This window comes from Pyxicephalus adspersus, chromosome 6, assembly GCF_032062135.1.
Source record: "Pyxicephalus adspersus chromosome 6, UCB_Pads_2.0, whole genome shotgun sequence".
NCBI lineage: Eukaryota > Metazoa > Chordata > Amphibia > Anura > Pyxicephalidae > Pyxicephalus > Pyxicephalus adspersus.
This window is the reverse complement of record NC_092863.1, coordinates 107,106,838-107,118,281: the sequence shown is the minus strand read 5'-3', so window position 1 is coordinate 107,118,281 and position 11,444 is coordinate 107,106,838. Positions and strand designations below refer to the sequence as shown.

Below are 11,444 nucleotides of genomic sequence, written 5' to 3'. Positions count from 1 at the left end.
CCCGAACACGCCTAGATCTCCAGGGCCCCGTCTACCCGAACACGCCTAGATCTCCAGGGCCCTGTCTACCCGAACACGCCTAGATCTCCAGGGCCCCGTCTACCCGAACACGCCTAGATCTCCAGAGCCCCGTCTGCCTGACCACGCTTAGATCTCCAGCGCCCTTTTTACTCTGCCCATTCCTAGATCTTTAGAACCCTGTCCACCCACCCACGCCTAAATCTCCTGAGCCCCGTCCGCCCGAACATGCCTGAATTTCCAGTGCTACCGTCCACCTGCCCACTCCTGGATCTCCAGCGCTCCCGTCTGCCGGCCCACTCCTGGATCTCCAGCGCTCCCGTCTGCCAGCCCACGCCTGGGTCTCCAGAGCCCCTTTCCACCCACAGATTGTTTGTTTTTTGGTCAGGGATGGTTTTTAGTATGTTGTCTATGAGTTGTGCTTTCTGAACCCTCATCACCTCGTCTCTCCCTGGCAGGATTTTGGTCTGGACATCAAGTCGTTTCGGGACATGGTGCAGCCGGATTGTCCCCCCGCCTTCCTCCAGCTGGCATTCCACTGCTGTCGGGTATGTTTAGACTGAAGGAACCCCTCAGTCATATGATGGCTGCAGGGACTGGGTGGGTTATTGAGGCTCCCTACAGGACAATATTTCCTTCTAAAGACACAAACTTTGACAAGTGATGAGGAGGATCAACGGCCTCCTCATCACTGCATAGCTATAGTCAGGATCCCATCTTGTATACACACAGCAATTGGCTGTCTTTGAGTTGACGTGTCTTGTGTTTACCTGTAGATGGCGCCTGACTCCCGACCGTCATTCTGTGAGGTGAGTCAGCGACTTGAGGACATGCTGGACAGTGTGGATGAGATGAAGACGTCACATAGAATCCAAAAGAAGGTGTCAGAACTGATCGACCCGGACAATGGTAAGAGTTCTGGGCAGGTCCTGGCTCATGATTGGCCTATCCTACCCATGTGTCAGTAATAGAAAGCTCAGCCATCAATAAGTGATTGGAGCGGAGATTACATGCCATAGATTCTGTTTAACTTTTTTTACGCTTCCTTGTTGAGGTTTCTCTGTTAACTGATAGTAAACAAAATATAAAAAGTATTAACATGAAAGTTGCCCCCTGAGGAAGTCTCACCATGAAGATCCCATCCTGTACTGATGGTAAAATCTTCCCTATCATCCAATGAGGGATACAGGAAATCGTATCAGGTTATATCGGCTACAGGAGGGCTAAATGCTGGCATACAGGAAACTGTACCCTAAACCAGGATAACCCCTCTTTCCCTACCATTGATTGGGGGTCTTTGTCAGCTTTGCCCTTTCATGACTGGTTTAGATTTTCTAGAACCACTTTTTCTACTCTGTATAACTTGTTCCTGTTCACAAAGGAATTTACTAAGCTGTGGTCTCATCCGTAGTTGTCTCATCCGTAGTTGTCTCATCCGTAGTTGTCTCATCCGTAGTTGTCTCATCCGTAGTTGTTCATCCGTCAAGAAAGTCATTAGTACGGAATGTTCCTGGGTTTCAGGAGTCTACCATTGAGCAGTTTGAGGCTTAAAACACTCAAATTAAATACCCCCCAGGCATTTCACTCTGTACAATAGTCTATGGCAGTGTTCCCAAAACCCCTGGCCGCGGACCGGTGCCAGTCTGTGGCTGGTGAGTTGGGGAACGTAAGTGACAGGAGGTCACTGCCAACTCCAAGCAGAGTTCTGCCTTTTTTAATGCCAGCTTTGGCTACAAGGACCTTCAGGGAGGGCTCAGGTTGTCATCTTTTCCATCTGGGTCCTGCTTTATCACTGTCGCCTATCTCTTGGGTGGATTGCTTCTGGAGGGCCTGAATATAAAGGAATGTTTATATCCCCAGAAAGAAAATATGATTCTTCTACTTTCCGTACAATCCTTCCCTAGGATTATATTGTTGGACACAAATCCCACTGTTTCATGTTTAATGATCCTACTCTTGGTATTGGTTGCAATTAATTTGGGGCATGCTGGGAATTGAAGGGATTATTCTGGATGGGCCCACAGTCTTTATTTTTCCAGTGTCCAGTCCTGGGTGCCATATAACATTTCCTGTGTTCTTTAAAGCATTCCAAAGAAAGGACTTTTCTGTCACACAGCTGATGCCTTTTGTATGAAAATAATGATGAATTTGTGTCTTTCTTTTCATGTAATGACTGTTTTTTCATTTTTTGTCCTTGTATTTTTTGTAAGGTGTTCGGAGACCTTCGCTGCTCTCTGATGATCAGGAACGGACCTGGGATCTTCCGACTCCCCCCGATCAGCGCCTGTCCCGCAGCCAGTCGGATATGTTCTCTCCTCAGACGCCGCTCTTACTGCGCTCTCAGGATCTGTACAATGACCTCTTGCGCGACACTCCGGCCCGCATTAACCCTTTCTCACAGAGAGAAGACTTAAAGGGTGGAAGAATTAAGCTTTATGACACCCCAAGCAAATCGGTCATTTCACTGACATTTGACCTCCCACCACCATTGACATATCAGAGCAGCAGTCCAGTCACCCCGGAGCCCATAATGGACGCCCAATGTGATTTCTCTGAGTTGATTGGCAGACGGAGACGCTGCCGCTCTCTTCCATCCTCTCCTGAGATTGTGCGGAGAGGAAGTCCTTGTCCTGTCACCACCCCGCTCCAAAGAGGTCTGCACAGTAAAGGGGAAAGTGGTGAACTGTGGCATGACAGACATGTGGATTCTGTACAAATAGATGGAGGGAGTAGGACAGTCAATGGGTTCTTACAGGACGGGCTGCAGAACTCTGTGGAGATTGCTCCTAAAAGTCTAAACTCTCCAAAGAATCTGGAATCCAGTGAGATCACAGAATCTCTGCTCGATAAAGATTGCATACTAAACGCAGGCAAAAAATGTGGCCAGGAAAGGAGACCGTACGGTGGAGACCTCATAATGAAGGAGGAATCCACAGAAAGAAAAGCACTACAGCCCGACAGTGAACAGTTCACAAAAATCACTAATCCCTCTCGTGGTGACAACCTGAAGGAAGCTTCAGTAAGTATTCCAGACTGTGAGATCAATGCCTTTTCCCCAAATCATAACCTTGGAATGAAGAGTCCACCCGGGGCACCAGAGATCTCCAGGTCTCATGAGAGATCAAAGGACTGGAAACCAAATGGGACAGCACTGGGAGACAATGCAGAGTTTGGGCGCCGTGGGATGGTGGAGCCCATGGATTGCTCTAGCAGCCCAGACAGCACAGAGGAGAACACGTTCTGTAGGAGGCTGCCGCAGGTGCGTGCCAATGGATCGCTTCCTACTCATATAACCCCTCCTCACTCGTCATCGTCTACTACACCTTCGTCTTCCCGCTCCCCCTCTCCCCCTGTAAGCACATGGCAACAGGAGCCACCTGGGATTGCTAAGAGGATAAGCCTTTCAGACAATAATAATGTAGTCAGCAGCAAACCCATTGGATGGGTGGGCTTGCTACATCCTCATCCTCTGGGTTCATTGGAGGGAAACTTATGGGAGGGCAGATTGCCAGGCCTGGGTTGTGAAGGAACGGAGAGTGGAAGTATGGCTCCTCTGCATGCTTCCTCCAGTTCAGTTTTGGACCATGAAGAGACTGTGTCCTGTCCTGCCTGCTGCCTGGGGGGGTTCAGCTTCATATCAGTGTGCCGCCGGTCACCTCCAGACACCTCCCGCTATCAGAATCTGAACTGTGAGTCAAGTCGTGGGCTCATTCACACAGCACCACGGCTCGGCACTCCCAGGCCAGGTCCGAGCAGGAAGCTGCCAGAAGCGCAGACTTAGTGACAGCGCAGGTTCTGTCTTCTCATGCACCGGACACTTTGTGGGGGCTTTGTTTACAAACATGGAGCCACCGTGACGGTTATGTCCAGTCCATGTGTTCTTTTCTTTGCTCCGAGTTTGCACTCAGCTTTGGCCGACTACTGGTGCAAGCTAAATAATACTAATTAATGTTTTTGTTTAAAAATCTTCCGCATTGATGCACAAGCATGGCTGCAATTTAGGGGCCCATTAGTTATAATTGAGAAGACCAGCAAGGCACAAGCAGCTCCACTCTCCCTCCTTCCTTTTGTATATTGTGTCCTGTCAGCGTTCAACCATTCGAGACTTAAAGATTTACATAGGAGTAACTAATGCTGCCCATCTGTGCAATGCCATTTATGATTGGGTGAGAAGGAAGAAATCGGCCAATGAGGGTTTGAGGTTCTTGTTTGTGGTCACACCTGAGCCACACCGCACCTATTAGGGCCACCTTACACCTCCCTAGCAAAAGCTGAAGGCATTTTAATGTCAACTTAAAAAGTTTTTTTTTTTTTGATTGGTGTTTCAATCCCTCACTATTGTTCTCTATTTTTAGCTGGGCGCACCACTCGACACTTAAGTAACCACCTGGCTGTTTTTGGTTGGTTGCTGAAAAATTGGGTCTCAATATGGGGGGGGGCATTTTAAAGGAGTAGATTGGTTGGTAGGAAGCTGACAGATTGAAAGGAATTGCTGGATTACTGTAACAACAACAACTGGGAACACCAAATGTGTCACATTTTGTTGCCCTGCCCACTTTATAACCAGGGCTCTATAGCTTCCCCCCACCTAACTTTAAAAAAAATTTATAGAGGGGAACCCTGCTCTCCGAGGCTCTGTTAGAAAATTTTACCTTTACATTTCCCTTTGCCTTTGCTTGTCCTCACTATAGGTTTGCCGTGTTGCTTTGCATTGCGTTTGGCTGCCATCACCGTAGGCAACTACAAAGCAAGGTATTGTAAAGTAAACTGCATGGCCGCACTTGTACGTTGGTGATGTATGTGGCAACCAAGTAACAAAGCAACTCGGTATTGGTAACCAATCCCTAAATCAGCAACAATTACACAATAAAAAAATCTGTAAATCTTAGATTAATGGAAATCCATCAGATTATTCCGTATAGCCAGGACAATTGGTGGGGCTGCTCTTGCCAACCTAGGGGCCATCCAGGAGGCCAATAGTGGACATCCAGGAGGTTGGAAACTGCAAACAGAGGGCCACACCTAAAAGAGCCCCGGAACTCTTTATCATTAGATGATTGAATATAAAATCTGCCACATTTCCAGGGTCTGAACAATTTCTCTCCGTCAGCGCATGAGGATTAGGCAAAGATATAAAAAGATTTAAGTATTTTTGCTGATTCACCTCAGACATTTGACATTCACTGTTATTTTCCCAATAACTGAATCAGCTGATTTTGTTATCTTTATGTATTTAATGTCTGAACCGTGATAAAGATTGTTTGTACCCTCGAAATGCGTTGTTTGTTCAGTCATCTGATGATTGATTGGAGTTTCTTGGACTTGCACTGTAATAGAAATAAAATCTTTCCTCTACTAAAGAGAAATATTTTGTGTTGCGGCCATAGAATTCCCCTATTTCCAGCAGAAGAGGTGAAATCTCTCTAACGGAGCCTGGATAGCAGCAAAAATCTGAAAGCATTTCTAAAATAAAATGTCTTGGAAGCTGTGTCACCCTGATGGGGCAGTTCCGGCATCCTCAGTGGTGATTTTGGCATCCCTGATGGAGCAGTTTTTGGATACCCAGTGGTGGTTCCGGCATCCCTAAAGGGGCAGTTTCTGCATCCCCAGTGGCGGTTGACTGGATCACGTCTTGTCATCTTAAGATCATTTACTTTCTATACTTTTGATTGATTTATTTCTATAGAGGACCCATCATGCAGTTGTTCCCTTCTCATAAATTGGCATTGCACCCTGGGCAGATTTTCTTTAGATGCATTTTGCACATGAGGAGACCTAAGCGCACTTATTCTGTATGTTGGCACAATGAGTACAGATTATCAGGGTGATATAACAATGGCTACAGACTCCCCCATGTATAAGGATTTTTGTTGTATCTGTAGGTGGGCTGGGGATAGAGCTTCTGTCCCGTAGTATTGTGGTTGCTCCGGGTCAGTCAGGTGTAGTCTGGCACTTTTATGCAAATGGCCCTATTTCCAGCATTGAGGTGTGACAAATACCCCCCTTGGTGCAGTTTGTCTGCACTGTATACAAGTTGCCCTGACTTCTGCACTATTCAAGATTTTTAATTTAATTGTACAAATCAAAATTCTGAGCTGGACCATTCCAGGGCACTGAAAATGAGTGCTCTATGTAGGTGGGATGGCCTTGCTAGAATGACAAAATGAAAATCAACGATTCACCCACTGTCCCCGTAACATTTCCTACATATTTAAAGTATCTCACCAAAGATAAAACTTTTTGTGCAATGACCTTGGGGCATTGCTGGGAATGCCACGTCTGTCATGTGCTGTCACACCCTGCAGACCTTGCCATTTACAGGATTGGGATATAAGAAATCCTGTACTTGTGCCATGGTTGCATGGAGGAGGAATGGTATTTCTATTTTATATAACGGTTGCAATGAAAAAAGTTATTTCTGATTCAGTAAAAAAAAAAATGTCAGCCTAACCCCCAGATTTTTAAATACCAACCTTCTCCCCGCCTCTTTTTGAGAGCAACGCAACATTTGCAACCTGACCTGTACATCACCTCTACTCCTCAGTGTTCTGTAAAGGTTCTGCAGTGTTCTGGTTCTGGAGAAGACCCAAATCCATCTCATGTTCAATGCCGTACAGGCAGCCATGGTGATCCTTGAACCCGTGAAGGATGCTGCACATCTCAGCAGTTTTTTGTAATCTGTGATTGGTCTCACCTTCACTCAGTTTATTTGACATCATGGAAATGAGATTGAGTTATTCTCCACCACAAAAAACAAATTGGGGAAAAAGGGGTAAAAAATGTACATTTTTAAGGGAAATCAGCCAATGGTACAAGAAGCCAAAGGGGCACCGGGGCAGAAAGTTGTCATGTCTATCACCCCACCCCCGGTGGTATTTTATTATTCTTCCCCTATAACTTCCTGTGTGATATTTTGTGACTCCTTGAGGGGAAATGGGGATCTGTTGGATGCTGACAGTAATGTAGATTTTTATGATTCTCTCTATGGTTCTCCATATTGAACCCTTGGAGGATAACATGGAGATGTCGGTGTTATGACGTCACCCTTTGTATGACTTTGGCCCATTTTGGTTCTTTAGGTTGATGGGCATCTTGTGGTGTTTTTATATTTATGTACCTGATTTACCTCCCTATTGATCCCCCAAAATCATACATTGCATTGAGCCCAGGACACATTCCCAGGTGAATGTTTTTGTCTCTGTTCAGTGTAACGTCCCCGAAGTAGCTGGAATCTTCTACTCAAGCTGGGCCTTGGTTTGCTCCTGTGGGTAAAATATCTGATAGCTTTGTACAGCTGATGGTCACTGGACTACAGACTGTCCCGCCCCTGAGGAGCATCTGAAGCTCAGCAGAATATTGGTAGCAGCTGGTTACTCATTGAATGAATCTACATGCTAAACATTTTTTCGTGGACCCTTTTAAGCTCTAAGTGATGTTTTTGTACCAATTTTGAAAATGCTAGTTTTATATTTTCCTTATTGTGTATATCATTCTCCACAAAGAGACAATCTAAACCCAATCGGAATGGAGACCAATCAAATGTTAAAAAAACAAGTGGTTTGTCAATACTCAGCTCTTGTCTCCGCCCCCCGACAATCTTTGTCCTTTTTTTCCCTTTGTATCACGCCCCAAATAAGCTCTTTTCCCTGTGCACATGCTTTGTCCCGGTACCCCCTCCCCCTTCCTCACACACCCCCAATTTTCCTGTGAAGCACTTTATGTCCTATCACTGAGGTCCCCGTGACATTACCCTGTGATGATCTGCACTTTGTCCTGACTCTAGGCTACTGACACTTCTTGTGAACTTGAGCACTTAACCTCTTTGTGAACCACCCGGTGTTGTTGCTACCACTCTCACGTCTCCTACATTATGCGGAGCCTTTATATTTGCTGCCGTTACAGCGGGGTTCCTCTGACTGCACCTAGGGGGTGGAGCCATCTCTGTACATTGCTTTACACTACCTCACACAATGTTAACTATCATCCTAACTACCCCGGGGAATCCTTTCCCAGCATGCTGTCTGCTTTGTTTTTGCGTCACTTCCAGCTCAGCCGTTTTATGTCCTCTGCTTTGCTGCTAGTGACGGTGTGAATTTCACATTTCTGCATTTTCTTGGTTCAAGTTGTGTGGTTTCCTGTTTTTTTTTGTTTGATAAATCCATCGCTTGGTTCACTCCCCGCGTTCTCGTAGATTAGGATTTTTTCAGAGAGCAATATACATGTGGCGCACTAAGGGGCCCCTTTCTATGCAACAGACCAATCATCAGGCCTGTTACTTCAGCCCCGCCCCTTTATAGTCTTCTTTTTTTTTAATAGCTGAACTACTGACAACAGCCAATGTGATCCTCATAAATCTCGGGACAGACATGGACAAATCCACCCAGAGCCAAGACGCCGGGAATAGACAATGCTCTGAAATCCGGCCAATAACTCAGCTGAGTTCTGGGGGCCACAAGTAGCCAGCTTATGGGGAGCCATTGTCAGAGTTCCAGCAGCTGTTATTCCCAGGAGCTTCACCGGGATTATCCTGATTATTAGCACGCTGTGGCTTACAGCTCACGCGACATTCTGGATCAGACGAACCTCTAACAGGATGAGAGCTTCTGTGCAGACATTTTTGTGGCGTCGCTCGTACAACAATGCACGCAACGTATGGCGGCGCTCGTGCAGTAGTGCACGCAACATATGGCGGTGCTCATACAACAATGCATGCAACGTATGGCGGCGCTCTTAAAGCAGTGCACGCAACGTATGTCGGTGCTCGTACAGCAGTGCACGCAACATATGGCGGTGCTCATACAACAATGCATGCAACGTATGTCGGTGCTCGTACAGCAGTGCACGCAACGTATGGCGGTGCTCATACAGCAGTGGACCCAGTGAAAGAAGAGTCCGCATGCATGCAGCCCCCCGTGCCTCCGACCTGTAGAATATATTCCACATACAACACAATGTCGGGTGCCTGACCCCCATTACGCACAGCGTTGCTCCCCACCGACCCCACCAAGACTCAGCAGTGATGCAGCTGGTGGAACCCATGGATGGATGGGTTATATTGCTCTGCTGGCACAAGGTGATTCTTTTGGAATACGTTGGCTACCTGGCTTTTTGGATTTGTCCATGCCCGACCCAGGAGATCTGCTGGGGCTCCTCCTATGTTTATATTTTTACATATTGAATGTGTTTCTGATGTCAAGGTGGTTGTATGACCCCCCCAACTTGTGAAGGACTACAGATCCCAGCATGCACTGTTAGACACCAGCTGCCCAGTTATGACAAGGAGGTGGAGCCAGCCCTGTCTTCTGCTCTTCAGTGCTTTGCTTCGGTTATGAAAGGGCTGTTTGGAATTTGTGTGTTCCGAACATTTTTTGACTTAATAATAATAATAATAATAATAATAATAATATATTTTTGCTTTAAATTAATCTTAAAGTTTTGACTCTAAATGATAACCCCCAATTCCCACCCGGAGGTCCCGTTATCAGATGGCCGCGCTCTGCACCGCTGGGTGATTTTGTAAATAGTTTTGGTTCGGCGGCCTGCCCCGATCTTGTAACTGTGCACTGCCTATTTGTGTTTATTTTCTTGATTTTTATTTTATTTTTTTGAAAATGGTACCCAAAAAGAAATGCTAGTAATATATACAAAGCTTATTTAAAATGTTTAAATAAAATGATATATTACAAAATAAAGTTGTGTGTGTGTAATCTGTTCTACCCCATCATATCGTATCTATGAAATATATAGAGAGAAATACATTCCCCCTCAATCCCTCGAAAATACCCCTGGGTATGGGGTGCAAAAGGATACCCTAAATCCACCATCCTATGCATGAGGCCCCAGTGGGGTACCAGGGGTAGGGATTTAGGAGGGGGTTTTGGTGGAGAATGTGGGTGGTGGGAAAAGTTTTAATTACTTAAAGGGGTTCTCTGATATTTTGCTGGTGGTTCAGTGACACAATTTAGTTAAGACACAACCACAGCTAAAATCCTTCCCGGCTTCATCCAAAACTGAAAAAGTGGAGCTTCTGTTTTGTTTTTTCAGTTGTGTTAAAATGTTTATATATTTATAATGTTTTATATATTTCAACATTCAAAAACTTCAATGAAGCCGTTGGATGGATTTATGTTCTCTATGGATGTCTGTGGGGTGTTCTTACACAGATGGTGCCCAACGTAAGGTGGAGCTCCGCTCTCTAGGATTGTAGTGTGTGTGTGTGTGTGTGTGTGTGTGTGTGTGTGTGTGTGTGTGTGTGTGTGTGTAGGGGGGGGGTATTTGGGTTTGGACAGCCATAGCTCATCATTTTATTGCTCCCGGCTGTACGTGGGCCCTCAGTGTAATGCATTGTAGGGAATAATGTCAGAGCCGGGGACCCCAGCAGGGGGCAGTAAAGGGGCTATGGTAGTGGTGAGGGGGTTACAGAAGGAGAACCTATGGGATTAAGGCAATAAGGTAAGTACATGTCTTCTCTCCCACACACATAAAGTCAGAAGTAACCCTCACAGGATATTATTTTTTGCTGGAGCTCCTTCTCTTTCAGCTCAGATTCCAGGTTTGGATAATTTGTGCTGACACCGGCGATCATCCAGAGATCACTTGCCGCATTGTCTCTTCTATAGAACGTTGTGGCCGATGTCAGGACTGATATCAGTCTGTAAGCCGGTGCACAGCCATCCAAGGGGCCGTATTGTGTTATAGAGAGCAATACTATGCGCACAGATGGGATTTAAATAAAAGTGTGGACAGTGATCGTTGCCATTACTATATACATTTTCATTGGTTTTCAGCATAGTTAGAGGTGAATGAAACAGAAAAATGAATGAGGACGCCGCCCTACTGTCCAAGGGTCCTAAACATGGCTTAAAAATCCATCATTGGGGGATTTCTCCCAAAAAATAATTGCAAACCTCTTAAAAACAAATCTAAGTTCTACCTTAGAATTCAGACCGATTCATTGAGAAATCTGCTTGAATCCAGGATCTCCTTCTGTATTTCTCTATAACTCCCAGCATTAGTTGGGGCCCTGCTATTATTCAGCTCATCTTTACCTCAATCTTTAATCAGTGCACCTGTATTCAGGGTACAAATATATAAGGACATATTTCGGTGAATTATAGGCCTACAATGTAAAATACATTTTCATGATTTTCAAAAAAAATGCAACGCTTTTTGCATGAAACAATGGACAGAATTACAACGCTAGCCGGATTATTCCAGGGAATAGAAGCAGGAATTGGAACAGAATTGGACATACAATTTTACTCTGACGCTCCCATCTCCTGCCTTGGGACTGATTCATCCACCTGGACTCCAACACTTCCTCTGCTGCTGGGTACACATACCCCTAGACCTGGCAACAAAGTCGGGGGTGGTGTGGGTCTCCTTCTGTCACCAAACTGTACATACAGAGTCCTTCCTACCCCCCC

At 45.7% G+C, this 11,444-nt stretch overlaps 1 protein-coding gene across 1 annotated transcript in view; it reads left to right on the top strand.

The window, feature by feature from the left end:
* LOC140332346 (uncharacterized) overlaps positions 1 to 9,710 on the top strand; it is a gene marked incomplete in the record, with an annotated part of 31,362 nt that extends 21,652 nt beyond the window's left edge. The window contains 3 exon segments of the mRNA XM_072413619.1: positions 477 to 566; positions 795 to 927; positions 2,229 to 9,710. Of these exon segments, the coding sequence (XP_072269720.1) occupies positions 477 to 566; positions 795 to 927; positions 2,229 to 3,799 (1,794 nt within the window).
* Positions 9,711 to 11,444: the final 1,734 nt, after the last annotated feature.